Source organism: Stigmatopora argus, chromosome 1 (genome assembly GCF_051989625.1).
Source record: "Stigmatopora argus isolate UIUO_Sarg chromosome 1, RoL_Sarg_1.0, whole genome shotgun sequence".
Taxonomy (NCBI): Eukaryota; Metazoa; Chordata; class Actinopteri; order Syngnathiformes; family Syngnathidae; genus Stigmatopora; species Stigmatopora argus.
The window spans coordinates 12,132,757-12,152,265 of NC_135387.1; the positions used below are offsets into that span (position 1 = coordinate 12,132,757).

Sequence of the window (19,509 nt, forward strand, 5' to 3'; positions counted from 1 at the left end):
AAAGATCCCAGGATTGATGTCAGAAGAATGTACCACTACACCATGACTTGCTTCCTAGAGGCTATCTCAATTGACTTCATTAATTTTCCGAACCACTTATCCTCATAAGGGCTGTGTGGGGTGCTGGAGCCTATCCGAGCTAACCATGGGCAACAGGCAGGGGACACCCCGAATTGGTGGCCAGCCAATCGCAGGTCACAAGGAGACAGACAGCCATTAACACTCACACTCATACTTAGAGCCAATTTAGAGTGTAGCCTGTTTGTTTTTATGATGTGGGAGGAAACCGGAGTACCCGGAGAAAACTCACGCAAGCCCGGAGAACATACACACAGTGACGACAACTGGAATCGAACCCTGTACCCCAGCACTGTGAGGCAGATGCATTACATATTGTTAGCTCTCAGATCGAAAACAACAGCTATTCCCCTTTAAATTGCTGCAATTGTTCTAAAACTTAATAGCTTAACTGCACTTCTTCACTGGTCCGATTTTGTCAAATGGATTTATTTTTAACCTTGGAGGGTCTTTACAAGTAACAACAATGAGAATGAGCTCAGCATGATTCACAGATTGTGAGTAAAAGTTACTGAGTTTCCCCATAAGGTCTTTCTTTCACCCCTGGCGTCACATTGCGGAATCGTGACTACTTTGAGGCCATCTTTGCAAATTAAGCCTGTTATGGGACTGAGAAGTTACTTGACCATGTGACAATGTGAGCATTGTGGCTGACTGACCCATGCGCATCAAAGAAGTGATTAAGAAGCAGGCTGCAAGGGGTACAATACTGCTCTTTACAGGGCGAACAGAGTAGCCACTCAATGTACTGCAGCAGCATTTGGACATGCACAGGCCGCCTTTAGACACATCTGTGCTTTAAAAGTGATGCACAGAGTTCCCAGCCTTAACACAAAGGTTGGACTTTGTATTCACACTGCCATTTTTACCATGGTACGGAGTTTTATTTTTATTTTTTTATGTTTGACAATAATTTTCTATCTATTCATTTGACAATTCCATATAGTCAATGCCGCAGCTGTCCTTGGAATCAATTAATGACAACAACATCCGCCAAAGACGGACCAGCCTCTGATTGGAGGAAAAATGCCTTCTATGGCCAATCACAAGGCCCCATCTGGGAGGGAAGTTCCATCCCAACATGAAATGCCACTTGTTGGTTGTTTTCATCAACTGAATTGGCGCGTTGATCTGGACCTTTTGCACATTTAAATGATAATAAGAAGAAGTTCCCTGAGGAAGTTGTGGGAAGGAAAGGATAGTTGGATGAATTCAAGCTCTTCTACGTGTAAACATCAGGTTTATTCTACTTCTAGGATATGGTGAAAGATTAAACAATTGTTTTGATATCAACATGAACCAGTGGCAAGTATTTTTATTCTCTCTGACATTATTGAGGAGTCTACAAACGACAATATCTCAAACACATGATGGTAAGTGCTCTCTTTTTGTCTTTATAATTAGAATCCTGTAATAACAATATAATATACTTGGCCTTAGAGATTAAAGGATTATTCCTGTTCACTTCAAGAGCTGTTTTCTACTGTTATTACTGAGCATTAATCAAGCACATTGAAGTTGTTCTATAAAACAGTCCTATTTATAAACTGACAGTGATTAAGGAACGTAATAGATTTTAAGTGTGTCTGAGAGCCACGTGCCCTTTTTAACCAGTCAATATTCCTTAAATTATTTATTTTTACAGAGTGGCAGTTATTATTAATTGAGTGCTTGGCAACACTTCAAAACCTACTAGATTTTCATTTTCCATGCAAAATTTGAAGAAATAATGCTTTGAATGATGAATGGATTGTCTCAAAATAAGCCTGTCATTATACTACAGTCTTTTGCAATCCAACGAGTTTGTGTTACTTTTGTTGACTGGTGCAAGCACACTAAGAGATTTGCATGTCTTCCGTTTAAGATATTTCCCTTCTCCCTGCCAGCACAGACGACTCACACACAAGGCTTTGTGTTTTACTATGATCTCAACAGCGCATCCCCTCATTTCTGTCCCACATATACTGTAGACCCGTGAGTGCACATAGAAGTTCTATTGCTGCTCTAAGAGAGAGAGAGAGAGAGAGAGAGAGAGAGAGACTGTCCACATTTATAGTTTCATGACAAGAAGAACTTTGTATGAGAGAAGACCCTTCTATTCGACCCCGAGCCCTTTTATTCCGTTAGCCTGAGGCATGGATGGCTCTGTCTGTGGTGGACTATAAATTGTTTTACTCTTTATTTATTTTTAAGTTGATCAATAAGTTGCTGTACACATTACAAAATACTGCAGGAGGAAGTATCCACTGCGCTCAGTCATGACGTTAGCACTTAGAGGGTTTGTATGTGAGGGAGATCCTCTTATAAATTGTGAGATAGGAAATGAATTTGACTTTGAGTAAATGTGAAGACGCGGTCAAGGTGACTTGAAGAAGAAATTAATTGTGAGGGTTTTGCCTCTCCACAAGAAATCAAAAATTATTGCCCCCATGGGCAAGTTACACTGAAAAAAGTGGAAAAAAAAACAAAATTGAGCAAGGTAGAAACCAAGCAGTGTGTGTGTATATTTTATAGTAAGTGTATAGTAAATAAATAATGATTGTTTTACTTGCATATGCTGATCTGTCAAATAGTACGTTACTGTCTTTTGTATTTTGTAGTTGTTCACACAGTTGATTTTCATAAATTCACACTCATCGCCACATTCACAATCAGCAGGAAACAGGATGGCAGTAGAACAACGCTGACATAATGGCACATTGATCCAATCATGCTTATACCTCTTCTTCATGTGTGTTAGTGGTGTGTGTTGGTACCCAGAATGGACTGAGCTCTACTGGGTCACAGGAGAATCAGTACAACCTCATCAAGGAGCGCTATGACAGCTGTGAAATCATTATGGGGAACCTAGAAGTCACACAGATTGAGAGTAACTGGGACTTCTCATTCCTTAAGGTAAGAAATAAGATGCCCATGTCAATATGAACACCAAGTGGAGATCCATCACATGAATTGGGTTCTTTCTCCCAGTTGTCCATCTTTCAGAAAAATGAAATCATCTTGACTCAGCCGTTTTGTTTCATGAGCTTTTTCCCTCCCACCAGACAATCCGTGAGGTGACTGGCTACGTACTCATCGCCATGAATCACTTTCAGGAAATTCCCCTTGAACAACTGCGGGTCATCAGGGGAAGCAGTCTTTATGAGAAGCGCTTTGCCCTCTCTGTTTTTTTTAACTATCCCAAAGATGGATCTGAAGGCTTGCACCAGCTTGGACTCACAAATCTGACAGGTAAAGAAATGTCACACAAGCTGAAAAAAGAACTCACTCCACAAGTAGTTTCGGAGGATTTGAAACATGGATTAGTAAATATTCTAAAAGTTGACTTTTACAATGTTGTATTTTTGCTCCCAGTGATACTTTGGGAAAGCGCTGTAGAAATAAAATTTACTTAATTTACTACACTCTAATGAGGAAAAAGCTTACTTGAGCTGCTCACATATACAGATTAGGTTTGGTAATTTTCAAGAAGACAACACACCATTTGTTTGTGTTCCCCCGTTCAGATAATAATATAGAATAGTGCTATCTACTTAAAATGTGAGAAATCCTAAATAAATGCAACTCAATATGGCATTTCATTGCATACCAAAATACAAAAAAATAATTGATATTTTTGTTATTCATTCATTTATGTAGTATCTTCTGAAGCACATATCCTCAAGAGAGTTGCCAGGGTGCTGGTTGCCAGTAAATTACAGTAAATTATCTACCCCGACTTAAGACATTAAATGATACAAAGCAAATGGAACATGAAATTTTTTTTCTGATTCATATAACAAATACTTAGACTTAAATACAAAGACTTAGTCTTAATTCAAACGCTTGGTGAGGTCGATTTGCAACAGTGCGTTTGTTGCATTGGGCAAAATATGCTGAAAGTTAACCAGTCTACTTTTTTTCTTGCAGAGATTTTGGAGGGAGGTGTACAAATTCTTAACAATAAATACTTAAATTATGGCCCGTGGATCTACTGGCAAGACATAATACGGGACATCAATGCTCCCATTGACATTCACTACAATGGCGAGAAAGGTTTGGCATGCTCTTTTTACCAAATAAAATGAATTGTTTGAATTGCTATGCATTGTGTGGTAGCGAATGTCCTTGTTGTCTCAGGGCTGTGCCACAAATCTTGTGGGGATTATTGCTGGGGGCCAAATGAGAAGCAGTGTCAGATCTGTGAGTGCACAATTGCCCCCATTCTTTTTTTCAGGATTTTCGCCGACCTTTAGTCTTCCATTTCAACTGCACTCTTCACCCCGTAACTGACCCCCGAATTGATACCGAATGGCCCAACACACGGCTTAATGAGATCTCGCCAACTCTTGGCCACTATGCATTTCAGTGACGAAGACGGTATGCGCTCCGCAGTGTAACGGTCGCTGTTTCGGGACCAGTCCCAGGGACTGCTGTCACATTGAGTGTGCAGCGGGATGCACGGGCCCTTTGGACACTGACTGTTTTGTAAGTGTTGTACTCACGACCAGGGAATCAAAGTGGGTTGGAAAATACATACAATTAGTCCAACCTAATTAGGGGGAGGTTTTGATTTTGGGCGGAGCTGATTTAAGTCCACATTTCACCCATTTAAAACATTTTTTAATCTAATATGCTCATGATTATTAGATTTTGTTATGATTACGTATAGATTAGTAATGCTAAATGTTACATATGGTATACGTTGTAATGATGTTAACGTGGGCAATTAGTTTTTGAATTACTTTGAGACAGCCCAAACATTTTGCACAAATCGGCTGAGCAAAGTTTGGTTCGCAGTCATTTTTTCAAATGTAAGTTGAAAATGCTCTTGCAGTTAGGTCTGTATATCTGTCCTCTACGTCTATAGTTACGGTATTTCATCTGTTTTTTGTGAAATTGAAAAAGGCACACAAAATACATTAAAAAATGCAAATTTTTGCCACGCAAATGAAACATGGAACATATTTTATATATATATATATATATATATATATATATATATATATATATATATATATATATATGTATATATATGTATATATATACATATATATAAGGGCATATATGGCTAAAGAGGAGTAGTATATATAGTAATTGTTTGATTTTGCAGGAAACCAAGTGTCCAGTGAGTTTATGTGGTCCATTTGTGTGTTAATACTCTATGTAGGCATGTCGCCATTTTAATGACTCCGGAGCCTGCGTGCCTCAGTGTCCACAAGCTCTCATCTATAACAAGCAAATGTTCCAGATGGAGACCAACCCCAATGCAAAATATCAATATGGATCCATTTGCGTCTCTCAGTGCCCCAGTGAGTGTACTGCGTCATACAGTACATACACACAACTTCATAGTTCACGGTGGATTTCTTTCAATTTGATTGTTTTTTCTCGCCAAACACTTCTGTTGTAGCTCATTTCGTGGTAGACGACAGCTCCTGTGTGAGCGTCTGTCCTACAAACAAGATGGAGGTGGAGCGGGAGGGACACAGACGCTGTGAGCCTTGCACTGGACTCTGCCCAAAAGGTTCGACACTAACAAATACTCAAATTGGGCATGGGGCAAAAGGGGTGGTCGACTTATTATTGGAATTTCCTTTTTCCTGAAAGTATGCGAAGGCACTGGTGGGGAACACAGGCAGACCGTGGACTCGAGTAACATTGACAGCTTCATCAACTGCACGAAAATCCAAGGAAGTCTTCATTTCTTGGTCACAGGGATTCTTGGGTATGTATACTAGTATGTCTCATGCTGTTTATTTGAAATCCACATAATTTGGTGGACCTTCCTATGTTTCTGTTTGGCCTCATCAGCGATGACTTCAAAAAGATCCCACCTCTGGATGCCAAAAAGCTGTCAGTGTTCCGCACTGTCATAGAGATAACAGGTATATTGCCATTCAACATAAACAGCAAATGCTTCCCTTCTTGTCGAAGCAATATTTTAATATGGACAAAACCGTTTTGGCACGTTTGTGTTTGATTATTAGATATTCTGAACATCCAGTCATGGCCAGAAGAGCTCAATGATTTGTCCGTATTTTCAAGTCTCACCACTATTCAAGGGAGGTCACTTTACAAGTAAGTGCTATTTAGATGACGTGTTTTTTTAAGTGTGTGTGTTTCTACAGGTGATATTTCTCTGTAACACATTAAAGTGTAATTTGTGGTAAGAAAATACAACTTGGGGTTCAAGCCATTTTATGTCTCAGTACAAAAACAATATAACAATCATCATATAGGACAATTTGTTATGATAAAAAATGTAAGGTAAAAAAAGAAAACTTAATGTTGGGAGAAGGAAATGAAAATGATCTAAAAACTGGATTGATGATGTAAACGTAAGAGTAATAATATTTCTAATTTTCATGGTTTTTATTAGTCAATAATATTCATGTGCGTAATATCATGTTAATTTGTGGAATATTTTGTAGAATGGGCTACCTCATAGTAGTTTATATTTGTATTGTATTTCATTTATAGTGGAAAAAATGAAATTTGAAGCCAGAAAAAAGTCCCACAACCCCACCAAACTATCATTCACAGGCGATTTTCCCTTATGGTAATGCGCATCCCCACCCTCACCTCGCTGGGCCTGCGTTCTCTCCGAGAGATTAGCGATGGCAGCGTGTACATCAGTCAGAATGCCGAACTGTGCTACCACCACACCGTGAACTGGGGTGAGCTGTTCAGGGGTCACCGTGTCAGACTCAACAGCATCAACAGCAATAGGCCGATGGCAGAATGCGGTGAGGTTGGCTGGATGGCTCTCATTGTCCTATTGGTTCATTTGGTTCAACCTCAAGTCTGAGCATATCTGATTCTTTGCATTGTATGTTGTAGTTGCTGAGCGCCATGTTTGTGACCCGTTGTGTTCAACCTCTGGGTGCTGGGGCCCAGGACCTAACCAGTGTCTGTCCTGTAGGAACTACAGCCGAAATGGCACCTGCGTGGACAGCTGTCATTTCTATACTGGGTCAGTATATGGTAAAGGTAGCATACAGTACTCGCAACAAGCTTCTTCCCGTGAAAAATCTGGACAATCATAAATGACATTTACTTTAACGGATCATTAGTTAAACTTTTGAATCAATTTAAATGAATTTGTTCAAAACATTTTTAGACAAGGATAAATTAAGTTCACCTGCAAGCATATAATGCATTACAGTTTCTTAAGACATGATTATTGTTTAATATAATCATATCTAACTTATATTTGGTCTTTTGTCTCCACAGATCTTCAAGAGAATTTGCAAGGGCTGACGGAGAATGTGTTGCATGTCACACAGAGTGTAAACATCTGGAAGGAGAAGCCAGCTGCACGGGCCCGGTAGATGCTTCCAAATCCATTGCTACTGCAAACGTTCAACTCAAACGTTATCAATACAATATAAATATATTATCTGACGGTGAATTAATTCCATATTATCTTAATTTGAAAACAATAGTATTTAAAAACTCATTTTATTAATCTAGGTTTCCATATTTTCTATTGTGTCACTCTAGTCACTCTAACAGCATTTTTTTTTATTTAGGGTGCATTTGAATGCGCAGAGTGCGCCAACCTTCAAGACGGTCCATACTGTATGTCTTCTTGCCCTGCAGGCCTTAACGATGGGCAGAGTGGGCTCATCTTCAAATATCCCAACAAGGAAGGTCAATGTGAACCGTGTCACCACAACTGCACCCAAGGGTGAGCTGAAATTCTTTTTTTTTTTTAAATAAAAACCTTATACTTCCTGAGTGGGCGGCCCAGCGGCTGAGTGGTTAGCGCGTAGGCCTGACAGTGGGGGACCTGGGTTCAAATCTAGCTCGGTCCACCTGTGTGGAGTGTGCATGTTGTCCCCGGGCCTGCGTGGCTTTTCTCCGGGCACTCCGGTTTCTTCCCACATTCCAAAGACATGCATGGTAGGCTGATTGGATGGTCTAAATTGCCCCTAAGTATGAGTGTGAGCGTGAATGGTTATTTGTGTCCTTGTGCCCTGCGATTGGCTGGCCACCAATTCAGGATGACCCCTGCCTCTGGCCCGAATTCAGCTGGGCTCCAGCACCTCCCGCGACCCTAATGAGGATAAAGCGGTTCAGAAAATGAGATGAGATGAGATCCTAAGTGTCTATATATTTTGTCAACTTACAGTATCCTTTTCCTATGTATTTACTAGATGTTCAGGCCCTGGACTCAGGGATTGTTTGGAAAATGTCAGACTAGCAGCGAGCAGGTGAGTTTCTCCTGCTACACGTAAATATCGGACTAACATATAAAAATACAGAAAAAATGCAACGCTCCAACCAGTGCTCGTAGATATGTTTACACAAGGGAGACGTGGCGAGAAAGACAGTGTAGTGTTATCATACACATCCTCTCGGTCACCTGGCTGTCTCGTATGCTCGTATCTCAAAATTAGTCTCGTATCTCAAATTTCTCGTATTTTTGGGAACTCGTATGTCAAGGTATTACTGTATTTACTTAATTGAAACATAATTCTAATGTGACACCAGATTTAATACAATAGTTCTTTAGGATTATAAATAAACAAGAAGAACAATATACAGTAACTTGTCTCCTGTTGAACTATCATGCCTTTCTCAAAATTCTCTCTAAACATTTGGGCTATGTCTGTCTACTACTAAGGCCAGTCAAATGGTATTTCATGAACCACACTACATTGTTAGTCTGCAGCTGTGCGAAACCAATAAGAGCATATTTTATCATCTGGTCTCCATGTCGCTACGGCCACATGAAACAAACCATGATATCTCCATTCAACTTGGTTTTGCTCTATTACTGACCTTTTTACCCTGCATTTCCACACTATCTTCACACTCTGAAGTGGCCAAATCACAGGCATCGCCTTAGGTGTACCAGCTGGCTTGATATTCTGCCTCGTCTTGTTTTTCCTGGGAGTTCTTTACCACCGAGGCCTGGCCATCCGCCGCAAAAGAGCCATGAGGAGGTACCTAGAGAGTGGAGAGGTGAGTCCGTCTATCGGGCTGTTTATGCAAAGGCACCTCCTTTGCCTTCATTAATAAAGAATGTGGGACTTGACAGAGTTTTGAGCCGCTGGGTCCTGGGGAGAAAGGAACCAAAGTTCACACCCACATCCTAAAGCTATCAGAGCTAAAAAAGCTCAAAGTCCTCGGTTCTGGTATTTTCGGCACAGTGCACAAGGTATCAATCAAATTATTGCCTTTTGGCGCATCAGCTGATGAATCCACAACATGTTATTGAATATTTATACTCTAAAGGGATTTTGGACTCCAGAAGGGGAGACAGTTAAGATCCCAGTGGCCATCAAGACTATCCAGGACAGTTCGGGCCATCAGACTTTCACTGAGATAACCGACGTAAGAATCCCACAGATTGCATGAGAAAAGGGAACATTTCCATATCTGTATATCTCTATGCGCTCAACAGCACATGTTGTCCATGGGCAGCCTGGACCACCCCTACATTGTGAGAATTTTGGGCATCTGTCCGGGACCCAGCCTGCAGCTGGTCAGCCAACTCAGTACACTAGGGTCCTTACTTGAGCATATTAGGCAGCACAAGAACAGCCTGGGCTCCCAGCGTCTGCTCAATTGGTGTGTGCAAATTGCCAAGGTAAGTAGACATGGAGTCTACATTCTGGGAATCGTGCACTGTGATGACGTTTATTTTGTGTCAGGGTATGTACTACCTGGAGGAACACTGTGTAGTGCATAGGAACTTGGCAGCACGCAACATTCTACTGAAGAACAACTGCCAGGTCCAGATCTCGGACTACGCTGTGGCAGATCTCCTTTACCCCGATGAGAAGAAATATGTCTATACTAATGCCAAGGTTGTACCAAGTTTCTCAACCAAATATTGCTGTCAGGTAACTACATTGCGCCGCATACTATTGTGTCCTTGCGCAGACTCCCATCAAATGGATGGCTCTCGAAAGCATCTTGTTTCGAAGATATACTCACCAAAGTGATGTGTGGAGTTATGGTGAGATGCTCGGTCAATAAATTGATTGGTAGATGCGAGATCACTGTCATTTTACAGGGACATTAATATTTCTTTGTACAAGGAGTGACAGTGTGGGAGATGATGTCTTTTGGGGCAGAGCCTTACGGGTCGGCACAAGCACAAGAGGTGCCGTGTCTTCTGGAGAAAGGCGAACGTCTATCACAACCTCTCATCTGCACCATAGACGTTTACATGGTCATGGTCAAATGTGAGTGCCGCAACGCTTCTTCCCGTCGTGCCGACAAGATGTGAAAAAGAGCTATTCCTTGTTCAGGTTGGATGATTGATGAAAATATAAGACCCACTTTCAAGGAGCTGACAAGTGACTTTACGCGAATGGCCCGAGACCCACCGAGATACCTTGTCATTAAAGTGAGAGACTCCTCATTTGATTGATTCTACTTTAAATAACAATAACCCTCATATTTGGACTTTTTTGCCCTGCAGTTGGATGGAGAGGACAATGCCTTGCCAGACGTTCATCGGAGAGATTCTGAGCGAGGGCTGCTTGACCCAGACCTGATGGATGAAAACGAGGACACATTGGAGGATGGTTTTGACACCCCACCTTTGCAACATTCTCCCTCATGGAGTCTGTCTCGGTCAAGGATGAATTCTTACGGGGTAATTGAACTTATTTGAACGCAGAGACCTGTTATCAAAAGTGAATTAAGTTTGTTCCTCACTGAATCGCAGAGTGCTGCCTCTCAGTTGGGAACTGTTGGATACATACCCATGACTCCTAGTCCCTTAGAAAGCATCCGTCAGGTGAGATCCACAGATGCACACGGATGACAATTTGGTTCCTTTTTTGGACTAAATACAGATAGTATGCACTAAAAATTGGTAGGAAATATATTGAGAAAACATTCATTTTACCTGTAAGAATTGCTTTCCTCTTTCTTTTAAAGTTGCGCTTCCAAAGATCTCGCCGCAGCTCGGTGCGAACGCTGCCAGAAAGGTCAGAGGTCAGAAGGGGTGGCAGAGAAACAGACCTGTGGGACGAAAGCTTCAGGCCTGGGGCTTTTCCCAGGACCAGGCTTGGCTCTGAAAGGGCTGCTCCTCGCTTAAGCAGCAGTAGGACGAGGAAACTCTCAACAGCATCAAGTCCATCTTCATCCGGACAGACGGACAAGGAAGCAGACGCGATAGAGAAATATGGTTATGTCCTTCCAGGATCACTAAACACTCCAGAAAGAGGTAAAATGCAAAATCTCAGTGATGTACTTGACCTGATTCAAATCACTAACACTTTGATTGTGGCATGGCCCGCAGCGTATAAAATCAAACCACGGTTAACAAAGATGAAAAATTTGGCTCTGGAGTATGAGGTGATGAGTTGCAAATCTGATCCCGGTCTTCACTCAACTGAAGACAACGACGCCTCAACAGGGGATACTTTCAAACCACTACCTTCAACAACTTCCGTCACTCTGTCAACTCCTCATGAGGACACCTCACCATTGATTGTGTCTGCAGAGAATCACCAGGTCAATGAAAACTGTAGGGACTGTACAGCAGATTCCCCAGAGGAACATCAGCTAAGTATAACGGAATCCATCCAAACTGTGCAGGCACATCCGGTGAACGGTAGGTATGAATATATGGACATTAGACGCTCTGAGTCCACAGAGGAAGAGGCAACGAAAAAATCTGTGGACGAGTCATACGAAAATTTCCAGGGAGACGAGAGTCAATTAGGAGACACGCGGGATTGCCAGCACAAAAATAAACAACAAACCCTTCAGGGAAATGTCAGTAGTTTGCGCATGCCAGATGTGGTCGTGAATGACGGACGGAACGTGTATGAGGACATGGCTCCGTTTGAAGGAATACCCAGTGGGTGGGACCAGGCAGAATACCAGAACCTCCCAGTGAAGGGGGAGGTGGGCAGCAGCCGGTGCACCGGGATTGGGGGATACATCAAGGTATGCACAGGCATGGGCGAGCCTGGCAACAGCTCATCATTTGACAACCCCGACTACTGGCACAGCAGGTTGTTCCTAAAGCCAGATGCTGTACGTACATAATAATGCGGACTGGGACGTGCATACAGCCTCCAGCTGCTGTGGTTAAGTGTGTTGTCCTCCAATATGTGCTTTATGATATTCCCCACAATACTTTTATTATATCATGAACTGGAATAAATGTTGTGGCTCATTTTTCAGTGTTGGGGTGCATGAAATGAGGACATTGCACAGGCTGTAAAGCAATTTTGCAGGCATTTCTGTATACTGACACTTTAGTTACACAGGAGTGATTTTGATACACGTGAGCCTATTTTAAGATACAAGCTGTCAACTGGACGAATTTGAACTAATCGTTCAACATAACAAAAATAATTATGTGTCCAAGTAGAGAATAATTGAACAAATAAAACTCATATATGGGTACCATTTTAGCATGGGCTATTACACGAATGAATAATTTTCACAACTATTAGGTACATACACAACACTGTGCAGTACTTTGTATCAAACTTTTTATTCTTATTTTGTGTTTGTTCAATAAAACCCATGCCTTGCCTTCCAAAAATGAGTAGTCTAATGATTTCTGAAAAAGAAAATCAACTGCAATTCAAATATTCATTCATTTTCTGCTGGAGCCTATCCCAGCTAACTACGGGCACCAGTAGCACCAACCCTGAACCGGTGGCCAGCCAATTGGAGGGCACAAGGAGACGGGCAAACATTCATGTTCACACATAATTTGGGGCAATTTAGAGTGTCCAACTAGCCCACCCTGCATGTTTTTGGAATGTGGGAGGAAACCGGAGTACCTGGAGAAAACCCACACAAGCCCAGGGAGAACATGCAAACTCCACACAGAAGGCCCGACCTGGGATTGAACCACAACCCCAGAACTGTGAGGCCGACGTGCACCAGAGTAACTGGTTGAACACTGTAAATTGCCTCTAGGTATGAGTGTGAATGGTTGTCGGTCTCCTTGTGCTCTGTGATTGGCTGGCCCTACCTGGTGCCTGTAATTAATTGGGATAGGCTCCAGCACCCCCTGTGACCCTTGTGAGGATAAGCGGTTCAAAAAAGGAATTTTCTGAATTTCTAATTTCAGGGAAAAAATAGCAAAACCAAGGTAAAGGGGCCAATCAGGTTTAGTGGTTAATCTGAGATAGTATATTTCATATTCGTTTTCACACCTGATTTGAAAGTGGGCGAAAACAATCACGAATGTACGAAAAGTAAATGTGACGTGTACTATCTTGACTCAAAGTAAACTCATCTTTGGCAGGGGGTGGGATCTCATGGTTGTAGGCGCTCGTGCGTGGGCCATCCTGCGTCTCACTGACACTCACCGGGAAGGTTGTTGTTGGTGGGGGGAAAAAATAAAAGTTATTCTGACCTCTTGGACATCCTACCAACATGTCTGGGGATGAAGAGAAACCGGAGCAGACCGTCGCCGATGATTTGGTGGTCACCAAGTATAAAATGGGGGCCGAGATTGCCAATCGTAAGTAGTTGTAGAGTTAAACGTGACAGCAGATCGCCAATGCCAGAATTCTTCTCACGTTAGCTCGTGTGGCAGCTGCTGTGCCATGTGCCGCTAAAGTGCGCCTATCTCTCGCTGCAGAATTCACCAATTTTGTTAAAAGCACGCCGGGGCGGACCGGACTGGACTGAGGTCAACGTATCGCGCAAGGCTTTGCAATGTGTCCGTACGGTCGTTTGTATCGCCTCGCTGCTATCACGTTAGCAAGAGCTAGCCGCGCTGCTAACAGGCTGAGTAATGGCGAGCGAGCTTGGAAGCGCCACGGACTAATATCACAATGAAATTATGAGTTGGAAGGAGAAATCTTCATCTGTAATATCATAAAAGGTTCAAAGCCAATAATATAGGAGCTAGTACGTCAGCCACGCGTGGTTAAGCGGACGCGCCAAGAACCATTGAGTATAGCGTTCAAAACGAGGTCAAATCACCTCCTATATTGCCAAAATGCAGCGTGGCTAACGATCATTTCTACCGGGTCTTTTTTTATTCACGATTTGTTGCAATTAATATGACTGATTGCAATTGATAAATCTGAATTCCTCTATATACATATTTGTAAATGCACAACTGAATTCTGAAAAGTAGTTTCTCAGCCATATGGATAAGACGGCTAAATTGCAGTACATTATTTTTCTCAGTAGTGTTATAAACACAGCATTCCATTTCAAGTTGTTTGTACAAATATCTAAAGCTGATACGCATATTATGTTGCCGTAATGTGTCTAATGTTTATTATAATTGCATTGTAATAACACAGGGTTGAGTGGGCACCTGTGCCAAAGACATGACTGGCCATTTGAATATCAAAATTTGCTTTTTCCGCATTTAGCAGTTTTTCAATTAACCTTGCAGAGGCCCTAAAGATGGTGGTTGAAGCGGCGATGGCTGGTGTCCCAGTGATAAGCCTGTGTGATAAAGGTGATGCCTTCATCATGTCAGAAACTGGGAAAATCTTCAAGAAAGAAAAAGAGATGAAGAAAGGTTTGCTTGTTGATTTTGGAGTATTGATGGATGATGTTCCCATCAAATTTTTGTCTAACCCTATGTTCTTCTTGCAGGTATCGCATTTCCAACGTGTGTTTCTGTTAATAACTGCGTGTGCCATCACTCCCCACTCAAGAGTGATCCCGATGTCGTGCTCAAGGACGGGGACCTTGTCAAAGTGTAAGATGACAGTATTTAAACCAAATGCAACAAGATGTTAGATGTTTTTCGTGCTTATTTTGTTGTGTACTCATTTAGTGATCTTGGAGTGCACGTGGATGGATTTATCGCCAACGTGGCACACAGCTTTGTTGTTGGTGTGACCAAGGTAAAACAATAAAATCATCAAACCGATAGTGTTCACACTGTTTAACCTGCATGTACAATGGGCTCTCATGATACAATCACAATCAATGTCAATATGCTCCTATCATGAAGGTATTGCTCAATTAGAAATTGAATTGACATACGTATAATGAGATTTCACCACGCAGTGCACTAATAACAACAAATAAAGTATCAATCAATAATAATAATGAATAAATAATTAGTAAATAATTCCAGTTAATGCATCGAACAACTTCCCAAGACACCCCCACATGTTATACCTAATTACTAAGTAAAGGCATCATTTTGAAGTCTGAATAATCTGAAAAAGATGTGAAAAGTTAAAAAAATATATTTATATGCAAACATTTACCGTGATAGCTGAAGCCTGAAAGTGACGTAACGAAAGTGGGAGCCAGCCTAGCAGGAGGAGCGTGAGAGACATTGTAACATTCAAGGAATTGATAGCACAACATGAACCAAACAGCACTTTTGGTTTGAGTAAACGGGTGGACACCTGTATGCACAAATGATTCGGATGCTATTTGATACATAATTCTAACACGAGAGACAACAAGGATGAGCGGCAGATGGGCATTCTGTTGATGAACGATTCTCGTATGCCATCTAGAGGGATGCGAGACACGTGGGGACCCTAATGATAGGAGATGCTACATTCCATTTATCTCATATTGTATGTGCAGGAGAAGCCCCTGACAGGCCGCAAGGCTGACGTGATGATCGCAGCTCATATGTGCGCCGAGGCTGCCCTGCGTCTTGTCAAGCCTGGAAACCAGGTAACGTTCACGACTCACAGAATCACACTTCCTCGTCTAATCACGCTCACGCCTCCATTTCAAGAACACACAGGTCACAGAGGCATTGAACAAGATCGCAAAGTCATTCAAGTGCTCGCCAATCGAAGGTGAATTGGGAAAACTCCAATTTGTACTTCAAATTGCCTGTATTTCTGCATTCCGGGAGCTCAATTTGACTTGATTGTCCACAGGCCTGCTGTCCCATCAGCTCAAACAGCATGTGATCGATGGAGAGAAAACAATCATCCAAAACCCATCGGATCAGCAAAGGTGCATTTAAGAAACTGCCATATATTTCCACTGAGCAGCTTTCTCCTAATTAGAATTTTGCTACACCATGCATGCTACGTAAAACGTGATGTCTTATTGTGGGGGAAAACAACCCGGATGCCTGTGGGTCCAACAAAAAAGAGCAACGTATCGTTGTAAGCAAAGACAACAATGGAATACATCCCGCATGTTCTATGTTTCCCAAGTCAGGCTTTGTTTCTCACATTCTCATTGTTACTGAGAAGTAGGAATGCTCTATTGACAATCACTTACAATGTTGAGCCCCACCTTTTCAGTACTGCACTAGTGCATAATGAGCTCACAAGTGTATTGTAAGTGTGAGTTATTAGACTTTTTTTTTTTTTAGAATTAAATATCCACTCAGATGTGCTTCACTCCTCTGTGAAAGTAGGCCTATGCCTTTTTGACATTGTTACTGTTTTTCCTTTGTAGGAAAGACCACGAGAAGGCCGAGTTTGAGGTGCACGAAGTGTATGCTGTGGATGTGCTCATCAGCACTGGAGAGGGGAAGGTGAGAAAGGAATACAATCAAATGTTCCTCATTTTTCCACCGACAGTTTTCAAGTAACGGAGTGTCTAAAAACAAGACAAAACCATGCATTGTGTTGCCACTCAGGCAAAAGATGGCGGCTTGAGGACCACTGTTTACAAGCGGGACCCCAACAAAGTGTACGGATTGAAGATGAAGACCTCTCGGAATTTCTTTAGTGAGATGGAGAGACGGTTCGATAAGATGGCTTTCACTCTGAGGTAATATTGATGTTTTATTCCATTAGGGTACAAAATTGTTTATTGTGTGATGATGGTTGATTTATTTCAAAACTATTTTACCTGTAGAAGTCAGTGCATAAAGAAATGTTTTCCTGATTGGGAACAAGAACATAATGAAATCTCTTTTTTCCCAACCTATACCAGCAGAGTTTAAGTTAACATTATTAGTAACAAGTTATATCTCATGTTTTTCAACCTACATTCTTTTGTGACAATTTTTTATACTTTTTAAATTCTGTCTGCTTCTGTTGTCTACAACTTGGCTTGTTCTTAAATTGACTACATGTTGAAAATAAATTACGTCCACTGCCGTTTTACAGAACTCATCTCTAATTTCCACAAAAAAGGAAATACATTTTCCCTCAATCATAGATTCTTTCTATGCACTCGCAAGATAATTTTATTATCGGTTTAATTGTGTATCTTAGTTTTAATTTGAGTACATTCACCATTTATTTTGGGTGCTGTCACACTGTTTACCACTAAAGAATGCACAATTCAAGCATGAGCCAAAATGCTCTGTTCCCCCTTTTTTTTTTTTAACTCTGAAAAGCGCACAAACACCAACAGGTTTCTTGTTATTGACAAGAAGTATAACGACACTCAAAGGCATGTGCTTTTTGTACACGGCCAAATTATAATATATCAATGATCGGCTGTATACACAAAACCTGACAATAGATCATGAAATCCTGCTTCTTCTTGTGTAACAATTATTATTTATTTCATATTGTTTTGTTTATCTATATATTAGTCAGTGGTTCACTAGGATCTATTTAAGTTTAAAAAAATATATACTTCTAGCACAAATAGTATAGTGCGATTAAAATTTGATTAAAGATTATTTACAGATTTGCTAATGAATACGATTTTTCAAAAATTCGAATCCCACCCCTAAAAAATGATTTCAATTTTGTACGTCTATATCGTGGATCTCACTTATGGAAGGTAGTGTAGAATGTAACACCAATACAAGTTTAATTTGATCTTGGAAATAGGCACCCTGATGATCTTTGATGTCTTCTCTTTATTTCCCCAGAGCATTTGAAGATGAGGGCAAGGCCAGGCTGGGTGTGGTGGAGTGTGCAAAGCACGAGCTGCTGCAGCCATTTAATGTCCTCCAGGAGAAAGAAGGTGAGCTGACCTCTTGTTTGCTGGCCACTCTGTTATTCAATAATGATGCCATGCTAAGCCTGCTCTTATGTGCAGGTGAGTTTGTAGCACAGTTCAAGTTCACTGTGCTGCTCATGTCCAACGGACCGCTGCGAATTACAAACAGCCTCTATGAACCTGAACTCTACAAGTCGGAGCACCAGGTGGAGGACAAGGATTTGAAGGTAAGAAATGTTTGATAAATGGGATGCTGCCAAAGACCACTGTCTAACTCGTGGACAGGTCTCTGCTGGGTTGACTTGGCGTTTTCAATGCCATTTAATGTTCATATACTGTGTTCAGGTCACTGAGTTTATCAAATAAATTTTATTTTTCCCCCCCATCCTCTAATTTAGGCTTTGATTCAAAGCTCTGCCAGTCGGAAGGCGCAGAAGAAAAAGAAAAAGAAGGTGAGTTTTTTTTCCACTGAGCGTTTTCTGGCAATTTATTTTTTCACCTTTTATGTTTTGATTTAAAATGCATTGTCTCCCTCGTTCATTAAGGCCTCAAAGACAGTGGAGAATGCAACGGGGCAGTCGATGGAGACAGAAGCTGCAGAATAAATTTCCCATTGAGCAATTTTTGACGCACTCTGAGAACAGACGTCATAACCGCTTCTGTCCCAGCTGTCGGAGGAACCTGTGGCAAAGCAACACCTCTGAAATTTAACTGACGTCAGTCTGGGATGAAGCTGCTCTTAAATTTCTACATTTTACCTAAAACACATAAAAAGATTGACACCGCCAGTGTAAATCTCATTGTCCTTGAGGCGGCATTTGTCTCTGTAACAGTGGACACAACTCATCCAGAGCAAATTCTCCCAGGAACATTTAGCCATTTGACCTTTGGCCCTCATCCCACTTTTCCATATGAAAAAAAATATTGTCAATTACAAGGGGTTTGACTCAGAGGTCAAGAATGAAGAAAGCTCAATATCGCATCAGTGTGGCAGCCTCCCTGACTGGAAGCCAAGGCAGTGAAACTGAACTTCAATTTGTGTGGTCTTAATTTTGTAATCTCCCATCCTGAAGTAACTACAATCACCTTTCAAGTCATGACACAAACAGTATGCTTAATGATGTACTGCTCCATTTTTGTGTACACCACGAGGCATCGAGCCTCGAGCCATTGGTTGGCAATAATTTACAAGGATTTACAGGAGGGTCCATTTCACAGATGGTTGGGGGATGTTTTTTCCTCAATTGTGCATGCTCTTACCAGTTTACAGTCTTGTGCCTCCAACAGGTCTGTTTACATAAGAAGTCCACTAGGGATACTTTTGTAAAAACAAACCACAGTTCAGAGACTATTTTTGGAATCATTAAAAAGCCACCTGACATAATTTGTGTACATTTGTTTTGGATTTTAACATTAGTGATTTTTAAATGCAAATCACATGAGGCCAGGCCTTTTTTGTTTGTTGTTTCCATCTAGTGTGGGCATGAGACAATATTAGCTGGAAATAGAAATGTATGGATGAATTACAACATTTATAGCTTGAAAATATACAGTTTATTTTGTTTAAGTGGGGAAAACAATATTGGGCCACCCGATGGGGCATTGATTTCTCTGCATGATTTTGGCATGTGCAGCCTGGGTTCAATTCCC

The 19,509-nt window shown here is 41.4% G+C and overlaps 2 protein-coding genes across 2 annotated transcripts; both read left to right on the forward strand.

Moving 5' to 3' along the window:
• Window positions 1-1,238: 1,238 nt before the first annotated feature.
• On the forward strand, window positions 1,239-12,366 carry erbb3b (erb-b2 receptor tyrosine kinase 3b). Its single transcript, XM_077608301.1, has 27 exons — window positions 1,239-1,451; window positions 2,819-2,973; window positions 3,123-3,309; window positions 3,988-4,113; window positions 4,198-4,260; window positions 4,427-4,545; window positions 5,228-5,369; window positions 5,471-5,584; window positions 5,668-5,785; window positions 5,872-5,945; window positions 6,048-6,138; window positions 6,604-6,806; window positions 6,901-7,033; window positions 7,294-7,387; window positions 7,593-7,750; window positions 8,220-8,276; window positions 8,889-9,030; window positions 9,107-9,226; window positions 9,304-9,402; window positions 9,473-9,658; window positions 9,723-9,878; window positions 9,955-10,030; window positions 10,113-10,259; window positions 10,326-10,423; window positions 10,499-10,675; window positions 10,748-10,819; window positions 10,963-12,366. The coding sequence occupies exons 1-27, from the start codon at window positions 1,373-1,375 to the stop codon at window positions 12,079-12,081; spliced, it is 4,305 nt and encodes a 1,434-aa protein (XP_077464427.1). The 5' UTR covers window positions 1,239-1,372; the 3' UTR covers window positions 12,082-12,366.
• A 936-nt stretch (window positions 12,367-13,302) lies between these two features.
• Window positions 13,303-19,243, forward strand: LOC144082209 (proliferation-associated protein 2G4-like). Its single transcript, XM_077609184.1, has 13 exons — window positions 13,303-13,519; window positions 14,411-14,539; window positions 14,617-14,722; window positions 14,801-14,870; window positions 15,574-15,666; window positions 15,731-15,794; window positions 15,879-15,957; window positions 16,411-16,489; window positions 16,595-16,728; window positions 17,789-17,883; window positions 17,959-18,086; window positions 18,258-18,311; window positions 18,405-19,243. The coding sequence occupies exons 1-13, from the start codon at window positions 13,432-13,434 to the stop codon at window positions 18,462-18,464; spliced, it is 1,179 nt and encodes a 392-aa protein (XP_077465310.1). The 5' UTR covers window positions 13,303-13,431; the 3' UTR covers window positions 18,465-19,243.
• The last annotated feature ends 266 nt before the right edge of the window (window positions 19,244-19,509 follow it).

What these genes read in the sequence shown, in the direction of transcription:
- erbb3b (XM_077608301.1), top strand. Translation starts at nt 1,373, where the DNA reads ATGAACCAGTGGCAAGTATTTTTATTCTCTCTGACATTATTGAGGAGT. An exon ending in TTGGTCACAGGGATTCTTGG is followed by an intron (nt 5,786 to 5,871) that starts GTATGTATACTA and finishes TGGCCTCATCAG; the next exon opens with CGATGACTTCAAAAAGATCC. An exon ending in CAAGGATGAATTCTTACGGG is followed by an intron (nt 10,676 to 10,747) that starts GTAATTGAACTT and finishes ACTGAATCGCAG; the next exon opens with AGTGCTGCCTCTCAGTTGGG.
- LOC144082209 (XM_077609184.1), top strand. Translation starts at nt 13,432, where the DNA reads ATGTCTGGGGATGAAGAGAAACCGGAGCAGACCGTCGCCGATGATTTG. An exon ending in GGGGGCCGAGATTGCCAATC is followed by an intron (nt 13,520 to 14,410) that starts GTAAGTAGTTGT and finishes TTAACCTTGCAG; the next exon opens with AGGCCCTAAAGATGGTGGTT. An exon ending in AACCCATCGGATCAGCAAAG is followed by an intron (nt 15,958 to 16,410) that starts GTGCATTTAAGA and finishes TTTCCTTTGTAG; the next exon opens with GAAAGACCACGAGAAGGCCG.